The 20247-nt window shown below is 52.8% G+C and overlaps 10 protein-coding genes across 10 annotated transcripts; 4 read left to right on the top strand and 6 right to left on the bottom strand.

Moving 5' to 3' along the window:
* Nucleotides 1–615: 615 nt before the first annotated feature.
* Nucleotides 616–1713, bottom strand: NOP1 (Small subunit processome complex component; the record flags this gene model as incomplete). Its single annotated transcript, XM_023594996.2, has 3 exons — nt 616–1365; nt 1423–1562; nt 1614–1713. 3 exons carry the CDS (start codon nt 1711–1713, stop codon nt 616–618), a joined length of 990 nt encoding a protein of 329 aa, XP_023456753.1.
* Nucleotides 1714–1940: 227 nt separating this feature from the next.
* On the top strand, nt 1941–2762 carry RPL17 (60S ribosomal protein uL22; the record flags this gene model as incomplete). Its single annotated transcript, XM_023594995.2, has 4 exons — nt 1941–1943; nt 2007–2220; nt 2362–2549; nt 2604–2762. The coding sequence occupies 4 exons, from the start codon at nt 1941–1943 to the stop codon at nt 2760–2762; spliced, it is 564 nt and encodes a 187-aa protein (XP_023456752.2).
* A 755-nt stretch (nt 2763–3517) lies between these two features.
* Nucleotides 3518–4889, bottom strand: RHO25_004062 (uncharacterized protein; the record flags this gene model as incomplete). The annotated part of the gene is made up of 3 exons (XM_023594994.1): nt 3518–3656; nt 3848–4632; nt 4857–4889. 3 exons carry the CDS (start codon nt 4887–4889, stop codon nt 3518–3520), a joined length of 957 nt encoding a protein of 318 aa, XP_023457473.1.
* A 411-nt stretch (nt 4890–5300) lies between these two features.
* On the bottom strand, nt 5301–5780 carry RHO25_004061 (uncharacterized protein; the record flags this gene model as incomplete). The annotated part of the gene is made up of 3 exons (XM_065602515.1): nt 5301–5469; nt 5532–5662; nt 5715–5780. The coding sequence occupies 3 exons, from the start codon at nt 5778–5780 to the stop codon at nt 5301–5303; spliced, it is 366 nt and encodes a 121-aa protein (XP_065458587.1).
* Nucleotides 5781–6067: 287 nt separating this feature from the next.
* Nucleotides 6068–7024, bottom strand: RHO25_004060 (uncharacterized protein; the record flags this gene model as incomplete). Its single annotated transcript, XM_065602514.1, has 1 exon — nt 6068–7024. One exon carries the CDS (start codon nt 7022–7024, stop codon nt 6068–6070), a length of 957 nt encoding a protein of 318 aa, XP_065458586.1.
* A 2864-nt stretch (nt 7025–9888) lies between these two features.
* RHO25_004059 (uncharacterized protein) lies at nt 9889–11273 on the top strand (the record flags this gene model as incomplete). Its single annotated transcript, XM_023594991.2, has 3 exons — nt 9889–10147; nt 10197–10652; nt 10708–11273. The coding sequence occupies 3 exons, from the start codon at nt 9889–9891 to the stop codon at nt 11271–11273; spliced, it is 1281 nt and encodes a 426-aa protein (XP_023457465.1).
* An 829-nt stretch (nt 11274–12102) lies between these two features.
* RHO25_004058 (uncharacterized protein) lies at nt 12103–13617 on the bottom strand (the record flags this gene model as incomplete). Its single annotated transcript, XM_023594990.1, has 4 exons — nt 12103–12141; nt 12205–12558; nt 12608–12684; nt 12747–13617. The coding sequence occupies 4 exons, from the start codon at nt 13615–13617 to the stop codon at nt 12103–12105; spliced, it is 1341 nt and encodes a 446-aa protein (XP_023457466.1).
* Nucleotides 13618–16222: 2605 nt separating this feature from the next.
* On the top strand, nt 16223–16692 carry RHO25_004057 (uncharacterized protein; the record flags this gene model as incomplete). Its single annotated transcript, XM_065602513.1, has 2 exons — nt 16223–16249; nt 16438–16692. 2 exons carry the CDS (start codon nt 16223–16225, stop codon nt 16690–16692), a joined length of 282 nt encoding a protein of 93 aa, XP_065458585.1.
* A 310-nt stretch (nt 16693–17002) lies between these two features.
* On the top strand, nt 17003–18577 carry RHO25_004056 (uncharacterized protein; the record flags this gene model as incomplete). Its single annotated transcript, XM_065602512.1, has 1 exon — nt 17003–18577. One exon carries the CDS (start codon nt 17003–17005, stop codon nt 18575–18577), a length of 1575 nt encoding a protein of 524 aa, XP_065458584.1.
* Nucleotides 18578–19120: 543 nt separating this feature from the next.
* On the bottom strand, nt 19121–20125 carry RHO25_004055 (uncharacterized protein; the record flags this gene model as incomplete). The annotated part of the gene is made up of 1 exon (XM_023594989.1): nt 19121–20125. One exon carries the CDS (start codon nt 20123–20125, stop codon nt 19121–19123), a length of 1005 nt encoding a protein of 334 aa, XP_023457467.1.
* Between the last annotated feature and the right edge of the window lie 122 nt (nt 20126–20247).

The following is a 20247-nucleotide window of genomic DNA, read 5'->3' as shown; positions in this document are numbered from 1 at the left end:
GTGAAGTTCATAATCTCGATAAATATAAAGAGCAACTAATGTGTAGGTTGGGGTCAGTAAGACTAATCATAATCCATCAACACCACATTTTGTGGTTCCGGATCTAGAGCTAATGTTGTTCATCACGTAGATTGGGGTAGAGACTGAATTACAAAATGCACTTACACATTCTTGAGCTCCATGAGCAGTCCAAATTAGCCCCAACTGAGCAAATGTATGTTGGCCCTGCGCCCTCCAACGTCGCCAAAGTGCGAGTCGGAAATCTGGGTTAGCGAGGCAGTTTTCTGCATTATTCTTGCACTTCTTGAAAGCGGCACAACGATAGCCATGGAGATAGGGCTGCATTGCAATTTGACATCCGTGCGTATACTTCCTCGCGAGCGTCCGATTCGCCGTTGTGAGAACTGGTCCTCATTGGAGGAGGTCGGAGTGAAAGGTGCTTTACAGTGTTATCGATTCTAACACACCAGTAGTAAGTCAAATCAAAATCGCCAGCACCAAGCCTTGCCTTCTCGGCATATTCGATGCGCCTTCTGTGCGCCGCAAAACGCCATACTGAACCGAATTTCTTTGTAACATCGTCATTCATCTTGACAAAGCCGGAAAGCTTTCGCTTTATCCGGACCGTTGGTACACACCGACGACCATGGCGTGGTCTCGCTCGAAAGGCTCCAACGTGAGCTGCTCCTTTGGCTTGATGCGCTCTTCCCTGAGCTTGACAACTTCTCTTGCGAATACGGCTTCTGGCGATGCGGTCGAATCGATACAGCTTGCCTTGATGGAGATGAGCACACCACCACCCACCTTCAAGAACTGGTGGGCGTTAAGGCCGACGATACGTGCTTGATCGGGTTGAGCAACATCGGCGAAGATGCAGTCAACCATGCTGACGAGCATGCGGTACTTCAGTGGGTGACGGGCGTCCTCGACGATAGGGATGACGTTCGTGCGGTGTGTCGCCATGTTGATGAGATCACGGCCTGATCGGTGGGAAAACTCGACAGCGAAGACGGTACCAGTAGGGCCGACAATGTCAGCAACGTGAGAGACGGAGGTACCAGAAGCAGCACCAAGGTAAAGAACCTTGCTGCCAGGCCTCATGTGGATGTCCTCCAGACCTCCAAGAATACCAGCAGCCAACTTCGATCGGAAGGGGTTCCATACACGGTACTCGGTCTTGGTGGTGACAGCGTCGCCGTTGGACGCATCGCCGGTTGTAGTCGAAGGAGTATCGATGGAAATGCGCTTCTCGCCGTAGACGGCCTCGCCGGGAGTCAAGTTCTTCGTGACGAGCAAGTCTTCCTTGCCGCGAGCGACGAAGACACCCGCGTGTCTGTGTGGCTCGATGATGACCTTTTGACCACCCTGCGAACATCGTGTCAGTGTCTATTGCCTTACTCTTGCTGTATTCGTGCTCTGTACCTTTGCGCCAGGCGCTCCACCACCACGACCTCCACGCCCACGAGGAGCACCACGGCCTCGGCCTCCTCCTCTTCCTCGGTCACCACCTCCACGACCACCGCCCCGTCCGCCGCGCCCACCGCGGTCACCGCCGAATCCGCCTGTCAGGTATCAGCATTATCGTCTGGCCATCGCAGGCGCATAAAAAGTACCTCTTGAGCCACCACGGCCGCCTCTGTCGCCAAAGCCACCGCGTCCGCCACCGCGTGGGGCGCCGCCGCGACCACCTCGTCCTCCGGGAGTGAAAGCCATATTGAGGATTATTGTGTTGGGAGGAAGTAATGGGTCGTGTGCTGCAAGCTCTCCGCAAGAGACTTTTCTCATGGAGCTCGAGATTTTGGCAGCTTGCGCTAGTCCGAATCTAGGCTAGTCCCGCAAAAGCCAAGACCTGTAATTCTGCGCACTTTCTCCAGAGGCCGCTGAACTTCGCGAGACCTTGAATCTACACACCACCTCGTCGCCCAACGAACACCGAGAAAATGGTACAACTCCTGCGCATACTGCATCGCCATCCTCGTCCGCCCCGCTGACATTGAACGCGCCAGGTCCGATACGCCGCCACCGAAATCGAGTCCGCGAAGAGCGCCCGCGCCCGCGGCTCTTACCTACGTGTGTCGTTCAAGAACACCCGCGAGACGGCACAGGCCATCAACGGCTGGAAGTTGCAGCGCGCTCTCACATACCTCGACAATGTGCAGAACAAGGCCGAGGCGGTGCCAATGAGGAGATATGCCGGGAGCACTGGCCGTACAGCTCAAGGTACGTAGGCCCATCTCATGGTGATGTGGCTGCCATGTGCGAGGATGCATAGGTGGAAACATACACATGAAAACATGCAAATACATCGAAAGATGGTGCTGTGAAGAGAATTTGGGGCATCATACTGAGAGACAATTTCAGGCAAGCAGTTCGGCGTCAGCAAGGCCCGCTGGCCAGTCAAGTCGGCTGAGTTCCTCTCTTCTCTCTTGAAGAACGCAGAGGCCAACGCCGACACCAAGGGTCTGGACACCTCCAACCTGATTGTCAAGCACATCCAGGTCAACCAGGCTCCTAAGCAGCGCCGCCGCACATACCGTGCCCACGGTCGTGTAAGTTTGCGATCCAGCCATTGCTCGCCGTGCGCAGTCTAACGCATCGCACAGATCAACCCATACATGAGCAACCCATGCCACATCGAGCTCATCCTCACCGAGGGCGAGGAGGTCGTGCAAAAGTCGCCAGAGACCGTCGAGCGCAAGAGCCTTCACCTCAACTCCCGCCAGCGCGCTCAGCGCCAGCGCAAGGCCATCACCGCCGCATAGAGTGGCACCTTCCGGACGAGCAGGGCAATGGCTAAGGTGAAAAGGAGTTGATGTTTTCGGATGAATCCAAGGGCGCACGATGGGCAATGTCATTTGACAGGATGGGACAAGCGCGGAACGCAAGTCAGATTACTTGCTAGGCAGTTTCTATACCACTGCTCTCTGCCGCACGCAGCATGCGAAAAGAAAAGCATGCACGAAAGCGAGAACGAATCAATCGAAAAGGCTTCCAAACTTCGGCCATTTGCCAGGCTTGCCACAACTCGTCTATCCGTTTCCTCTGACCCTGAACGTTCAACTGTTCCCTCAGGCATGCAAATTTCTGTCTTTCTCTATCATCAAAGCCTTGACCCAGACTTCTTCCTGACTTTATCACTCCAATGCAAAGACTCCGACCCATAATCTATCACATCACTACCCGTCGCAGCAACCGTACTCCCTAATCCGACCTGATCATTCCCTGTATCGTCATTGAGAAAACTTTCGTCGCCAGTGAAATGCCTATGTCGCAAGCCCGTAAGCAAGATATCCCGATTTGCTGCTGTTTGCGAGATCAAGCTGTGTCTCCGCGACGACAATCAAAGCCTCAACTCTCCACTCCCAATCCCTGAACTAGAACTGGTGCCGCGAAAGCAGAAATCCCCAGTACAAGCCGTGCTCTGGACCGCTTCTCCGTCCTCGCGCGAGATCATATGATAGGCGACGACTTGGCCGATCAGGGAGCCGATGAGGAGGACGAAGAGGAAAATGCAGCACTACTGCTTTTTGCCTGCTTCCTTGTCTTCTTCTACGCCTGGCGCTGCCACTTGTTGTTCGGCGGTGAGAGGTGGACCGAGAGCATCGGGTGCGAGGCCGTGTTCCATGTTGTATTGCTGTTTCTCCATTTCGAAGTTCCTGTTTGGTAGAAAGACGGAAGTGATCAGAGATGGCCTTGTATAAACGATTGAGGTGGAGGTAGAGCGCCGGGGCCTGGATGGAAGAGACAAAGGGCGGGGCTAGTTGTGATCGTCCTGGAGGGAACCTTTGGGAGGCAAGAATGTGGAACTCAAGGGGCACGAGAAGAAAAGAAAAGGGTCGTCACTCACCATCCTCGCTCTTCGCCACCAGTCAAAAACGAACAATCGCCATTGACCTCACAGTCCCAACCTCCAGCAACACCTCTCCCTCTCCACCCAACGTCCGGCACTTCGTCTGCTTTCTCGGGATTCCACGCATTCGGAAGTCCCATGCCTGTCACTCCACCTCCCGTGAATCTGCTCTGCGGCTTCCTTACGAACTTACTGAATGAGCACGTAAAGCAATTGAAATCATCCTCGCATTCGTCCTCCGGCATGCGACCAGTGAGCGCTCGTCCGATGGCAATCATGGCGGCGGCATGCGTGCAAATCAGCAAAGTCTTGGGCTCTGAAGGGTCGTTGTCGGCGCGAGAAATGATAGCATCGAGAGCGTACGCTACTCGGTCGTGAAGTTGAGGAATTGATTCGCCGTTCTTGGAAGGGATGATGCTCGTCTCAGCCTCGACGAGGTTGTCGAAATGTTCGTTCAGAACTTCGATCGTTGCCGGACTTGGGTGGTCGAATCGTGCTTGGCCGTAGAATTCTCCTACGCCGCGATCGACGTGGACTTTGGCGGGTTTGCCTGAGGAGGCGAGAGAGTCGGTGAAGGGTTTGAGCGTTTGGATGCAGCGGTAGAAGGGAGAGGAGTAGATCAGATCCACTGGTGGGTTGAGTTTTGTGAGGTGTGTTCCGAGTTCGCGGGCTTGTTGGACGCCGTATGAGGCGAGGGCTGGGTCGGCGACTATGCCTGTAGGTGAGGGTACGGTGCTGTTGTAGTGACCTGTGGATGGGTCGACGGTCCAGTTGGAGCGGTACTGAAGTGAAGGTGTCAGTCGTGGTTCTGCTGGTAGATACGAATCGGCGAGACGGCATTTGTCCTCCCATGCTTAATTCTCATTGCCAATTCAAGCCATATCGAACATCTTGATAGAACTTCCAAACGCGGTAGTTGCTGCTCAGATCACATGCCTGCTCCACTTGGCGCGTTGTCGCGACCTCTCGAAGACTGCTGATTGCAGCGCGCTCGGGAATGACTTACCCCATGTCTCACGACATAGATGACCTCCAGCATCTTTCCTGTATTTGGTTCGTGGATCTAGTGTATATTGGTGTTGGTGGTTGTGTTTGTTTGTCTGCAAGTCGGGCGAGAAGAGTCGGAAGAGTGATGTTTGCTGTGGGGGACAAAATCGGGCCGAGGCAGGAATGACGAAGAAAGACAACGGTGGAACAAGAAAGCGTCACTGCACTTCACTTCATGATTTCAAAGAATTTTACTAAAGTCTAGAAGAGTCTGGGTAAGAGCACATGATATTTGAACGGCAAGCATTGTACATGTGAACACGATACGATGTGATGATACGTAATCGAAAGATGTCCATCGGCTATTGAGAGACGGCTTGTAGACCACGACTGCGAACAAAAGCCGCCCGTAATTGTTTCAACACCGTCGTATTCGTAGGAATATGCATCGAGCTCGAACTTGTCACTTCTTCCCTGCGTCAAATGGCCTGTCAAAGTGTCCCATCTCGACCGCTTTGCCTTCAAACATCATCGGATTGCCCGATAGGAGTTCTTCAGCCACGAACTGTTCAAACAGACGGCTGTAGGAATCTGTCGACCGATGCTGTGCAAGATGCTCCTTGCTGGCATATCTATGCAGACTATCAGTGCCCACATTCTCACTGCACCTTTGAGCTGAAGCATTTGTGCACACCTTTCAATGACTGCCCATGTCTGCGCACTGTCCGCGGAACCGTCTCCATCTTGCCGAATGATCTGGAATTGCAGACATCCAGGTTCCTTTAGCGCGAAGGTGTTGTAAGCTTCTGTGCTGAGCTCGACAAACTTTTAAGCAGTCAGCTCCGATGCTTTGACTTGGATGTTCATCTTCGCATACCCGCTCGCCTTTCCCAGGCTGGGTCTTGACGATAGCCACAAGAGTGATTTCTTCACTGCTGCCCATGTTGAAATCTGGCACTCTGTTCGCAGGCGTGGTTGAGGTAGCAGCGACAGTGCGAAGCCCTGCCTGATGACACCAGTTCACCTGCTGATATAGACTGTGCCGGCGAATGTGGTATGATATCCTCCAGAGTGGCGAACAACATCTCTTCGGAACCGAGAAGCGGGAGTGGCGCACATGCTGAAGTACTCCTTCAGCCTATGTGCTGGAACCAAGAGTAGGGCAGTATCCTACTGAAGAAGTACTGGCAGATGTGCACGTGCTTGCAGATATGTCACGCTGCAAATAGCTCAGTCGTTGCCCTTCTTCGCAGCTTCAGCACCACCAAGCGCCTGCACGACGGATTCGATGCCTTGCAACTCATCGCGACCCATTTTCCTGCCTGCAGCCAAGGACGTTGTGCTTGATGATTCGAGGTCGATACCTTTGCGCTCCAGCGCTCTCCGGCTCTGGCTCTCGAGGTATCGTCTGCGCCTACCCTCTGCACTGTCTTCATCGTCGTGCTTGCTCTTTCTGGCCGTCTGTATCGTTTGCATCGCGTCCTTGAGCCCTGCGAGAAGCTTCTGTAATGCCGGTATTTGACTGAGAGCAGCTTGCGTGTCTTGTTCGAGGTGCTTGCTCTCACCAGATGTCGCGTTCAAGAATGCAAACGGCGCGTCGCCTGTCTGTCCTTCCTGCTTCAAGTTGGCGCCAATGAGTCCACTCACTTGTTCCAAGATAGCAGCATTCTTGGCCTCTTCACTCTTCAGCATGATGTTCAGCTTCGCGGTCTCATGCAATTTCTTCCTCTGCAGCTCGACTGCCTCCGGGCTGGGCACATCTTCTACAGTTGTCATATCGACGCCTTTGTAGTGCTCCAGGCGCACCCAGTTGGCCAGATCATCCTCTTTGTGTCCTACAGCCAGGATATTCCGCAGCGTGTAAATCTCAAACTTGTCGAAATCCTTATCCACTGTCGCGTTCAACAGGCTCTCCAACTTTACAACACCATTGTCAATCTCATTCTGTTTCAGTTCTGCAAGCGCTTCTTCTCGCGCCTCGTCGTTCGGTAATGAAGCTGCCGTCTCTGAGTCCAGCCGGAATCCGAGCTCTTCAGCGGACTCGTTCCCCAAGCCTGTTTCGATCGCGGTCACAGCTCTGAAGACAAGCTCGTTGACGGTGTTAATGATGTCGTCCAGTAGCGTGAGCGGCGTGTATCGGAAGTGTTCGGTCAGCAGCGCCGTCGTTGTCTGATCGCTGGCTGCCATGCTGTTGTTGTGGTCTGCAATAGCCACAGACCTAGGCGTACCGGCGCATAGGTTGACGGCAATGGAGGGCGACGCGCCGACGTGAATCGACAAGTAAACAGACACTGTCACGTGATCGGAACTTTTGCTCCGAGCTTCCTTCCGCTCACAGCTTCAAGCCTCTGAATGCGACACCACCTACCGCCAACATGGATATCAAGACTGCGGCTACCTCCGCCAATCCGCTCCAAACTGGAATCTTCCACGTCAGCGGCGAAACTCAAGATTTGGGCGGTCTCGCGCCTTGTCAACTGCCAGAAAAGGGCGCTCTTCGCTGACTATCCCGCTGATCTCCTTCGACCATCGCAAGCGTATGTTGTAAAGGACTCACCCACGCCGAAATCTGGCCTGAATGGTCACTGAGAGCAGATGATGGCTAGCATTGCCACATGACCAGCCCATTATCCCCCAGTGGAATCATGGGTGAAGCTAGCTTTCCAGCATGTCTTTCACCTCATGTGCGTCCTTGCACAGCTGCAAGACATACCGAAATCGCGAGAATAAGAGGGAGTCGGAAGTAGAGTCGCCACAAAATACGCTCTCCCGATTCGCGTCACAGAGGCCTGGGCAAGATTTGTGTATCACAAATTCGCAGACTCCGCGCCTGCTAGCTCCAGCTGGAGCTTCTGCTGGGATGAACAAGCGCATTTATTTTGAAGTTGAGCAGCGACGATGCCTGGAATCGCACATGCTGTTCTAGCTCTGTAGTTCAGCACTCCCAGTATCGTCCTGTATTTGTCACATAGAGATCTGCGCCCTCTGTGTGAAGCACTCCCAAAGCGGACAGAGCCGACTCGATCATGGAAGGAGAAAAGAACAGCCATAGAACGCCTCGAAATCGTGGGGCAAAGCATGCAACATCTACAACATTGTGCCAATTGCACGAATACCACAAGAGCCATCACACCATCATGAGGCTCGTATTGGAACGAAGCCAGCTGCTACGAGACATTGCCATGGCGTTGCGATATCCAACGCCGCATCCGTGAGGCTCAACGCCACCTTCGTGAGTGGGACGGCTCAAACGAAAATGTTATGCGAACCTCGCAAACGTCGTATCATTGAGAATCACCACGAGAAGCAATTCCGGTAGGAGCTGAACCCTGCATGTTCGATTTCGAGACTTTCGCCACCTGGTCTTGATGCTAAGGCAGGGCCAGCAGACCGCAAGCGCGGAAGGGGACTGGAGAGCTTGTGGGGAAGCGCGACGCCGGCATTTTGGATATCACAGGGCCCAGAATCACAGTGGAGTGGCAACACGAGATTGGACTTCAACTTGATCTTTTGGCAGATTCGAAAGTTCATTTCTCTTGCCTTTAGAAAGCCTGGATATAATCGATTTGACCGGGAAAAGGACCGTCCAGGTTGAGGGCGCTCGCTCCGCATCTAATAACAGTGTTTGGGCCAGTACAACCTTCCCCGGTTGCAATCAACTCGTAGGGCGAAAATTGACGACTTCGTCGAAAGGAGCACGGCCGCCCTGTCTACATTCACCGTTGCACCACGTTGCTAAGGCCGTAATGTCTCTTGGACTTTCCCTCCGTGCATGTACCTTCACACTGAGCCAAGCATCATGGTCAAGCATGTCCCACACATATGCCGCAAATCCCGGAGCACGACATTGCGCTGCTGACCACACGTGAACCGGGCAAAGGATGCGTCGGCCTCTCTATGGAGAACATGCCGAAGAGTCGACTTTTGAGATTCGCCATCACGAGACGCCACCTTGTCGGAGGCAGTTGTGCCAGGAGCTTGGCGGCGAGAACCAAACACTTCAGGTCTTGGAGTGGCGGCCGCAGTGAATGTCAGATTCTCCCACCATCGCAGCTTGCAAGGTCGGCTGCAGTGCTCAGCCCTCCCATGATCTCGGATAACGCACCTCGAGCCGCCACTGTTCGAGGGCTGGACACGGAAAGCGGCAGTGGCAAAGGCTGTGAGGCTCTGTTCGTTGCAACTCAAAGCCAGTCCTCATGGGCAGACTTTTGGCGGATCGCAGAGACCGGACTTCGGCTCCGTCCCAGAGCGGATGGCTCGAAGATTCGGTGTCACTTTATGCAAGCAGAGGCTCCAACGCGGCGGCGCACGCCTACGTGAACTCCTGGAGACAGTCGTTGTGACGTTGAAGAGATGCCTCCAAGCCATCTCCATGCGATTGGCCTGGGGTTACGCTTACTTCTAACATTACCAAAATGTGGAGTGATGTAAGCGAAGTCTTGTGCACGCTGAATGGCGACAAGTACATTGTTCCTCAACAAATCCGTCTTTGCCGGATTGAAAAAGCAAAGAGTCGTTGTGGCTTGCGCCGGTGCGTAAGTAGTGCAGCTGATCTACCGCAGGCTTGTCCTGCTTTGCATCAGCCGCTGCGACCCCGCGTACAGGTCATTTTCCGCGTCTCGATGCAACCTAGCGAATGCAGATCTTTCGAGAACTGGTTCACAAGGGCGACATGCTTCCCCGGAAAATGTTGTTGTGGCCATGAGTTGATGTACACGATACCTTCCTACTATGGTAAGACGCGACGGCAAAGTCAAACGATGCGGAGAACTCTGCCTACAGCCCTCTGCGCCATTATGCATCGTTTCGCAAATGCCTTCTCTGAGATTGGTCGATGCCTCTGTCAGGTTGCGAGACGAACGCAGACGCCGTCGCTACCTCTGATGTCTTGATCGGCATTTATGGAATTCGAGCCAACGGTGAAGGCAATTTTCACATGGTGAGCAAAAGGTTCCTTGCGTGTATATTAAGACCTTGCCAATCCTCAAGAGTCAGTTTCTGGCATCGATCAACTTCTCTCTCCTTCGCATCACTTCTCAAGGATTTTCATCATGAAGACTGCTTTCGCTGTTGCCGCTCTGGCTGGCTCTGCCGCCGCCTGGCCTGTGGCCATGGAGATGGATGCCATCGTTAAGCGACAACTTGGCGCTGGCCGCAAGAACACTGGTGGCGGTCACCCAAACCCAACATTCAACGCACAGCAACAATACGTTGATGTGACCGATGGTGGTCCAAACCCATTCCGATCACCAGGAGCTCGCGACCTTCGTGGCCAATGTCCAGGATTGAACGCCGCGGCCAATCACGGATGTGGGTGTCACGATTCTCGATCTTTAACGTAGTAGCTAACAGATCATAGTCTTGCCACGAAACGGTCTCGCCAACATCCAGCAGACAGTTGACGGTCTGGGCAAGGCTTACGGTATGAGCCCAGAGCTCGCCGCAGGTCTGGCTGCCATTGCGATTCTCATCTCTGGTGATATTCCATCTACACGATGGTCTATTGGTGGCGGATTCCCCTCATCCTTGCCGCTTCTCCTCAGCAACCCCAAGGGTATTGTCGGATCTCACTCCAAGTACGAGAACGATGCATCCATCGTTCGTGGCGATGCATACTTGAACAATGGCGACGTTGGTGTCTTCCAGTGGCGATCGTGGAACTCACTCATCCAAAGCACCAACAACGGCAACGATGGTCTCACCTTGGACAAGGTCACCCAACACGCTGATGAGGTGACCACCTTCTCAATTGAGAACAACCCATACGCTTTCTGGGGACCTTTCTCTGGTCTCGTCGCGCCAGCCGCACACAACTGTGAGTGAACTCGTAAGAGCTTCATTGCTGGGTTCAACGCTAATGTACCTTGCAGTCGTTGTCAACTTCATGTCCAACCACACCGCCGAGAACCCAGGTGGATATCTCGACGAGGCCATGCTTAAGGATTTCTTCGCAGTCAGCGGTACTGGCGAGGGTGCATCTGGCAACAACCCAGGCACATATGTTCACAACCGCGGCCAGGAGCGCATCCCATTGAACTGGTACCGCCGCAACACTGCTGATGCCTACAGCCTTGCCGATGTCTTCATCGACTTGCTCGCTGGCGCTCAGACCAACCCAAACACTCTCCGCATCGGTGGCAACACTGGCACAACCAACTCCTTCACTGGTCTTGACGTGTCTGATCTGACTGGTGGTGCCTTCAATGGCGCTACACTCTTCCAGGGCAACAACCTTGCATGCTTCGCTTTCGGCGCTGCTATGGCTGGAGGTATCGACCAGCTCGATGGTGTTCTCTCGATCGTGCAGAACGCTCTTGGCCCAATCACCGGTGCCATCACCAATGCTGTTGCCGGCCTCTCATGCCCACAACTCGAGGCTGCCAACTTCAACAGCCAGCTTTTCAAGGCCTACCCAGGTGCAGGTTACGCCAACTAGAAGATTCCAAGCGATCTCGTTGAGCGAAACCCGATATCATGATGAAACTTTAGCGAAGGGGAACATTGAGAAATACTCATTGTACATATTATTTATTATACCAATTTGTTCGACATACAAACTTCCAACTCTCAATCGCACGTGTGACAGGGTGCGCACTGACAGACCGTTTGTACTGACACATAGTGACACCCTCTCAACTCTACTGATTCGCATAACTTGTCGATCTTCGTCCAACGGCATGCAGACTACCCCCAACGAGGGGTCCACCTCGTCGCCCAAAATATCATAGTATTGACAGGGATAGTAGACAGCTATCACGATCCAGAAAGGAGAAAACAAAGAAAATGCGACAATCACGAACATCACATCCACGACGTGAGGTCAACACATACTAAGTTATCTGCACATCACTCTGTAGATCTCCCTTCCAGTGGCTTCCACGTTGCGAAGTATATACAAGTATAAGAACTACCATGCGCGACACACATGGCGTGCATTTGTGCCTGTAGATCAGTTTGAGAACCAAAGTTGTGGTACCATGGCAAAAACCACATGGGCAGGACGATCGCATTGGTATAAGGCAAGAGAAAACGTGAAAGAATGGGAAAGTGGCTTGCAGTGCGGAAAGGCTTGTCTGGTATGTGTGCGATCGCTCGTGGTATATGTACGGGGAAGTTGGCACGGATGGATGCGAATGCGATCGTGCGGATGTATGCCAAGATGGGTGGACTGCTGATCGAAAGAGGAGCGGTCGCACGGGTTGGGGATATATATGATTGATGGCGTTCGCAGTTTTATGGTCTTTGATGGTCACCAGAGGGGAGATTTACAGACGAGACGACTTGCTTTCGAGATATTTCTTGGCCTGGGAGGATAGGATGTGATCAGTACTCATGCGCTTGGCATGTTGGAAGGAGCCATAACATACCTCAGCCACGGCATCATAGTCGAGTGCCCACTTCAGGAAGGCCGCCGACTCGAACTTCGCATTCATATCTGGTCTCACGTCCTTCAGGCTCTTGGCTGGCAGAGCATCTTTCTTGTTGGAAGCGGTGGTACTGCGAGCTGGTCGTATGGAGGGAAATGGCGTCGAACCGAGGAAAGAAGCACCATTGTGCTTTGCGTATGCTTTGATGCGTTCTGCTCGAGGCTTACGGAGCCGTTCCCATGTTTCGAGGATCTCTGGAAGACTTTGTGAGGGGTTAGGCTTCCGGGATATGAGGTATTGCAGCACACCGATATCTTCGACGATCATGGAGTATCCTTGTGCGGCGTGCGGTTCCTGGAATAGGTCAGAATACCCTCACTCGTGCAGGATATACGCTGCATACCATTGCGTGTGCACTGTCTCCTAATAGAGCAATGCGTCCGCCTTTGCTGGTCCAGCGTGGTAGATCTGGCAGCTCAGCTGTGAGAAAGGTGGGTAAGTATGTATGGTTCCATGCGGGAGAATGCTGGACAGATACTTACCTAACTTCCATCGATCACACACCTCTGCCATGTCCAACACGGTCGTAAGATCATCGCAGCTGCCCTTGAAATACTCTCTCACATAATGGAGATCTCCTTTCTCATCCCACAACCCGTTCATGTCGTTGTCTGCTCTGATCCCGAACAGTCCACTACAGATGCCTGTCTTTGCGTTCAGCCTTGACACCACAAATCGATCTTGCCCAGCCCACACTGTCGCAAAATCAGAGATTCCCAATCCTTTGGTCTCATCTCTTTCCAACACCTTTTCCGCTTTGACCTTGACACCATAAAGTGTAGTATCACTGATGATTGGGTCAACGTTTTTACCACAGTCCTCCAATATCGGAGCCCGAATCTTCGATCGAATCCCATCCGCAGCCAAGATCAAATCGCCTTCCAATACCTCACCACCTCCCAAGTGCACTCTAGCAAAACCCAAATTTTCATCCTCTTCAACCTTGTCTACATCAACACCAAATCTTGCTTCAATGTCTGCACCAGCATTCATACGCTCTTCTACCTTCTTCCAAAACAAAGCCATCAAATTCTCTCTCAAGACTCCCCAATCAGTCTCGCCACTAATTTCCACGCCAACATTCTTCGTCGCAATGTCTCCAGTGTTCACACTTCGGATCAGGAAGCCTCTTGTCACATCTCCGATTTTCTCAAGATCAGCTTTCAATCCCCAAGAATGTAGGATTCTCGAAGCGCCAGGACGAATATTCATGCCTCCGCCCGAAGGCGAAAGATGGGGACGGCGTTCGAGAAGTGTGATCTTATGCTTGTTGGGCCCATTGGTTGATGTATCCGAGAATGCTATGGTGGCAGAGAGCCCGCCAAGCCCAGCGCCGATGATGATGATGTGCATGTTCCTCCTGTCAAGGGTATCCTTCGCACGACGAAGGTTTACCGGACTTGGCAGTCGTCGGTATGGTTCCTATAGACTGGAATGGGCTGATGGAGGACAGTTCCCTAGAGCTTCAAAGGTTGGAAAACAGAATGAATGTCATGAAGTCTTGGAAGAGAGAGCTCCATCGAGACATGCGATGTTCGGTGGTACTGTCGTTATGTACTGGTCGAATAATCATGTGAAAGGCCCTACTGGGTATGTGAGACTGAGTTGGGGAGTCCTTGCTCAGCTGAGTCTATGTAAAGCTTGTTAGTCAAGCCCGGTATAACCGTGCCGGCAGCTCCTACCGAGAAGGATCTCTCTTGCTGTGGTTGCCTTTTGCCTATGTTGAAGGAATACATGTTAATTTTCAGTGCCCGAACACATCACGTTACGTTTCGACATACAAAGTGTGGTCGGCTATGGTTGCCGCTTGCCGAGGAAGTTTCTGCCCCGGCGGACTTACCATTCTCCCTCAACAGTCGACATCCTGCGGTTGTACTTCAATCACATGTCATCGAAACCACACCTGGAAACATCGCCAAATGTCTCAACAGTGCCCAGTCTTTGCCATGCCAGGGTGAGGGCAACTAATTCGCGCAAATGTCGTCTATGGAAGTTCGGACTCGGATTCCGTGATTTTGAGCAAGTACAACATGGGTCAAGAGTCTTTGCCCTACACGCCTATACTGACTCTTCCAAATCGGGCAAAAGCCCTGCTGGGACTGACAAGGCAAAACTAAGGCTCTCGAAGAATCCGTGCGTATGCGATGCAAGACTATTTGTTTTGAAGCCGAGGCATAACCCGGCACTGCGTGGCCAGCTCAGGGACGAATACCTGGCAAAGTCTTGCTTGGAAACCTCGAATGAGAGTTCGGGTCCATGGCTCAGATGCAGCCAAGCGAGCGAAAACGAATTTGGTCCAACCTGGCTATGGGCCATTGAAGGACGGCACCACAGGATCCAGCGAAGTCTTCGAGCCAGGACTTCTCAGAAGTATCGTGCTATTATGATGGTTATAGTCGATTGGCCGCGCGCTGGACGCTATGATGGAAACAGTGACGTTCAACGAATTAAACGCCGCTGTGGCCGAGGTCCACCTCAAGCTCTGCAGAATCGTAGCATTGTGTTGTTGCTCGACAAATATACCGTGCCGCGACTCATTGGTGGCACAGTATAGCACGAATCTTGGTGCAAGGCAAGCCATCACACTTTGCACTAGGTGCCGTGTGGCGCTCCCTTTCAGCTAAGCCACCGCTGGCTCTCGAGTATTCCGTTGGCCGTGACTACGATTGATCACTTTGCGACTGTCACAAGCAATTCGGTCTGGAAAACAGGTCTACGTGTAAGGAGACTATGCATCGGCTTCCTCGACAATCCTCTCGTTATATGTGTCTAATCCCAAGAGCAAATGCTAGGTATGCAAGGATGCCGCGCCAAACGAGCCAAGCTGTTCTGGACCCAAAGAAGAATCTCGGCGCTATTTCCGGCCAGCAGACATTGGTGCCTTCAGCCAGCCACAGGAAGATGGCTTCGCTAGATGCACTATTTCGTCCGCGCTCCTTGTACTGATTCGCTCATGGAAACAGCCTCGTGGTGTCCATGCATCTATCAATGCATTAGTGTATTTCAAGATGTTGGCCAGCTCCTCGACTTCCTTCCCACTACAGAGCCACGTGGAATGCCTCGCCGGACCATGGAGGACTTGACAAAATAACCTCCTCGTGCTGCTACGCCCCTAGTCGAATCTTCTGGTGCTTCCTCAACATCAGCAATGCGTTTAATCACTCTGTTGGCTGTTGTCCTGTCAGTCGCGGTGGCACCTGCGACTACAGCATCGATCAATGAAATTACCGAACGAGCTCCAAGCACATGCGGCCTACGAGGTACTGACGGCAGGACTCGAAAGTTTCTGAGCCAGAGTCGGTGCAGCTTCTCTCAATGCGTTGCCAACTGCAGAAAATCGTCCAAGTGTCAAGCCTACGGGTACGGCGAGAATCAGTGCCGCCTCTATTCGGCGACATGTTCTAGCTTTGTACGACGCGACTCCAGGTCACCCTATGCATTCTACGACAGGACATGCCGCAATCCGTCCCCTCCAACGACCACCACGAAAACGACGGCGCGAACGACGAGCAAGACCACAACGACGACTTCGAGAAGAGGGGCAGTTTCTACAACGGGCTCTAGTAGAGGTGCAACTACAACGACGACTACTTCAAGTCGAACGACAACAACAACGAGTAGACCTACAACATCGACGACTACAGCTACGTCAAGTACTTCTAGGAGTACTACAACCACAACGACTTCGCCGGCTGCTGACCCAACACTCAAGTCGTTCACACTCCAAGCGTTCGGAGTCGGGAATGCTCTCAATGGCGCGAGCGCTGCGTTGTCGGGAGATCAACTCAAATTTAGCGAGAACAATGCGGCGTCTGTTTTGTCGACCACCTCCGGCGGTCGACTGATTGACAAAGTAACTGGCAGAGTCGCGAATGTACAACGCAACAATCCGTCAGGCCGGAGACGACAGATTGAGCTGGGGTCAATTGTCTTGTTCTCTACCCCGGAGCAGATCGCTATGCCATCGAATGGACACATTCCTTGCGTGTGTAGTCTCAGCGAGGCAAACGTACTCAGCTGTAGCTGCGATAATCTCACTGGTTTTGTGGTGGACTCTACTGGACTGCTAGGTATTGGTCAGATTGCTGGCTTCAACTCTCTGGAGCTGCGAGGGATCACGCAAATTCCCAATGTTTCAACGTCGACGACGACCAGATCAGTGACTACTACTAGGGGCACGACGTCCTCAACGAGGACAGTTACGACTACTGTACGGTCTTCCACGAGTCAAACTACTACCACACAGCCGTCAACTGTGACAAGCTCTACAATACGCCTGGCAACAAGCTCGACGATGTCTACATCCTTGTTGGTGACAAGCAGTACAAGCAGCTCCAGAAGCGCAACAAGCACGACGAGCAGGACAAGCTCAACCAGCGTGACGAGCAAAACAAGCACGACGAGGACGAGCACAACAAGCACGACTAGCACCGCAAGCACAAGCAGCGCGGCAAGCACAAGCAGCACTGCAAGCACAAGCAGCACTACAGCACCCACTACTACTGCTAGCACAAGCAGCACTGCAAGCACAAGCAGCACTACAGCACCCACTACTACTGCTAGCACGGAGCAGTCCACGACCACGACTGGCGGGATCACATCGGTTTCTTCCTCCTCTTCGACGACGACCTCTTCGATAACCACGAGTACCTCAACCACCGTCGACCAATTCTTTGCTCCCTGGTCCACATCGTTGGCGTTCCCTACGACTTGCGCGGGCAGTTTCTATCTCCAGGGCATGAGAAATGGTACACCCTTCTATATCTCAGGTAACGGGATCTACATCCAAACTGTCACATCCATTGCCGATGCCACAAGGTACATACTGGACGGGAGAATTCTTCGCGACAGCACTGCTGCCTGGGCCAAACTTGGCTTTGTCTATCCTGAGGACAGCGTTGTTCACAGACACCGATTAATAGAGCTCCAGGCTTTGATCAGGCCCCCGTGGTCCTGCTTCTTGAATGACGGTATCCTCACCTGTAAGGATCCGCGATACCCTTGCTCTTTCGATCTCGATACCAACCAGCTCACTTGTACAAATAATGATGGGCCTGACGTCCTTGATTTCCAGCTCTGTGAGGGTACCGACAACTACCTGCGGATCGGGAAGGGCTTGCTCCCAGAAAGTTGCACAAGCATTGCCTTGACCAGCGTTGACGCATGTAGTGTCAACAATAATGGTGGCGGACCCCTGTCCACGTCTTCTACAACCTCGGCATCAGCTTCGTCAACATCGGGTCCCGCTCCACAATGCACTGGTTTCCTCATCGAGGCCGCTGGTGGCTATTTGTCTACCGCTGCCGACTCTGATACTGACAGATATGCCGAGTCTGAGTATGTCATAGCACGCACCCGGGCTTCCAGGTATACTCTTGATGGCACACGACTACTCACCAGCGACGGTCGAGTCTTGGCCAGCGTTGGCTACGAGGGAAAGGTCCGCTTCGTCGAACCTGCTTGGGCCCGAGCATCTTTCATGACCGAAATGGCCTGCACTATCGCCGATGCTGGCACGCTGAGCTGCTACAATCCACTCGAGCCTGGCCTGAAAGATCTTCAATTCTGCCAGGAAGGTATTCGCAGCTTTCTGAACGTCGCGGATGGTCTCTATACGGATGGCAACCAGTTCTGCGTAATACCCAGTCCCACCTTCACCGCAGTGTCTTCGTGTGGCGACGGCAAGGACGGAGGCTTTCCGGACAGGTCAGCGAGCTGCTCCGGGGCTCCAAAATGGGCTATCAAAGTCGCCAGTCAATCGCCATCCGGAGATGGAGTCATCGACGTGGTAGGACGCTACCTCTACCAGATACCAGCCACTGATCTCACATCTGGAAACCCAAGGATGAACCTGAGCATCGCCGAGGATGTCGGTTTTGCGGGAGCAATGCTATCGCGCTTCCCCAATGGTGATCGATGGGTCAACGAGAACTACGACGCCGCTTTCAGCACAACTGATGGATACTCTGGTGATCCTTTCGACCGACAGTTCTTTTCCTTTGACAAAGAAATGCGAGGATACCATGAGCGCCTGCCGAATGATGAGGTCTCGTGCACGTTCAGTGTACGAACCAAACAGATGAGCTGTGCGCATACTGTGATTCGGTCTGGCGGAAGGACGAAGCATGCGGATACGTTTTACCACTGTCCTGCCAAAGACGAATTTCTGCGCTTCTGGACCTCGGATGGCGTTACCGGCCCAGATGGGTATCGAGGGCCAGATTGCGTGAGGGTTACTTTGCAAGCGGTTTGCGTGGATGGATGCTGTCCGAAGTTGTTCCTCGATGATTGGATCTGGATGGGGAGCGTTTGATCATACAAACCAATCTCCGAGGTTGTGACTTGGAGTCCTGATATTCGCCATCGTTGCCCCGATGCATCACTGCGCGAGGCTCAATCCACGATTTATTCAAGCTGAGTCCGTGGAGGTTGCTAAAGTCTGAGAAAGAGATTGGAGCAGGAGAGACTTCAACATTCGGGTATGATCTGAAGGGAACCAGATTTGGATTTCGCGGGTCTGTCTGTGCACCACATACGTAAGGCGACGACTATCTATGCACTAGCTACATACAACCATCGAGGTCGAGAAACGGAGACCACAAGAAGTCCCGGATTTGAGTTGCCTACAACACACAGCTGATCTCAAATTGGCATGCAGCAATCAGAGTAATGGGAGTACATGCGTAGGTGGTCAAGCACCTGGACCTCATCCACACTTCCGAACTCCACGCCATGTCCACAACTCAATCACTCTAGTTTCGACGAACACCAGCACAAAAGCTCAAGCAGTCCTGCGAAGAGACACGCCCTGACATTAGTAACACCGGAACACGGCCGAGACCAATCTTGCCTCCCTTCAGAAAAGGTACAACTCCTCAAGGATGGCCACTTTCTGCCACTCTGCCAGCACGCGTCCATACAACGCCGCAACGAACAACGAATGTGCCTTGCGCGTTCTCAGACAGAACCCAAAGACATTTCCGGGCTCGGGAATGCTGTTGACGTTGAGAATCGCTCCGATTTGCGTCACCGTGCAAATTCCAGGTTCAATGAACGGCAATGGATTTCCTGTGATGATGTCGCCTAGGCGCTCATCGAAAACCACCATCTTTGTGAGCGCATAGCGAGGAATGGCAAGATGCGGGGAGGGTGCGCAAGGAATCGCAGTGGTTGGACCGAAGACGCGCTTCTCAATGATTTCCGTGTAGGATGCCCCTAGCTCCTGTCGATCGAGCGGCAAGCCGAACTTGGCGAGGTCCTTCAGCGTGAAGCCGAAAGGCAAGTTGTCGATGCTGGAATAGAATTCGTCGATGTTGCTGACGTTGGGCATCAGTAGTGCTCTTAGCCCAGCAAAGCCTGTGTTGGAGTTAGCTCTGAGCGCTTTCAACTCAGGGTAGTACGTTTCGTCGTGCGCATGAGCGAATAGACACGCAATCAAGAACAGCGAATTGACGATCCTGTCGAATGTCTGCTGGTCGACTGCCGTCTCAGCCTCACCCATCTTCAATTTGGCCCACTGAATACTGGCAACTTTGACGGGGAAGCCGGTTTTCAAAGGGTGCTTCCAAATGCCACGTCTCTTCTGGAAGGAGAAGACATAATCTCGTAGGCTCAACGGGCATGGATACCCCATCAGTGCTCGCAGTTCCTCGTCGATCTTCGCCTCAGCTCGAGCACGCATGGGATTGTGGATCAAGACTCGACTGCCCGTTGCATCGATGACATCTCTGATCTCAGTACAAATTCCGCGCGCAGCCTGCACTTCCCTGGCTGTAAGATTTGATAGCACTTGGGTTTTCATCTCTAGCGGGAGATCGAGGAAGCTAACCGGAGTGGGGTGGGTAGTGTTTTGGCTCGCCATGCTTGAATTGTGATTTAGAGCTCGCGAATCAAGCAAGCACGTGTGTGTGACGGTGAAAGTCGACGTTGAGGTCTGATCTAAGGCGGAGAAGGGTGTCTGACTGTGAGATTGAGAAGTGTGAG

This window comes from Cercospora beticola, chromosome 3, assembly GCF_033473495.1.
Source record: "Cercospora beticola chromosome 3, complete sequence".
Classification (NCBI taxonomy): domain Eukaryota; kingdom Fungi; phylum Ascomycota; class Dothideomycetes; order Mycosphaerellales; family Mycosphaerellaceae; genus Cercospora; species Cercospora beticola.
The sequence above is the reverse complement of the archived record's forward strand: the minus strand, read 5'-3'. Positions and strand labels throughout refer to the sequence as shown.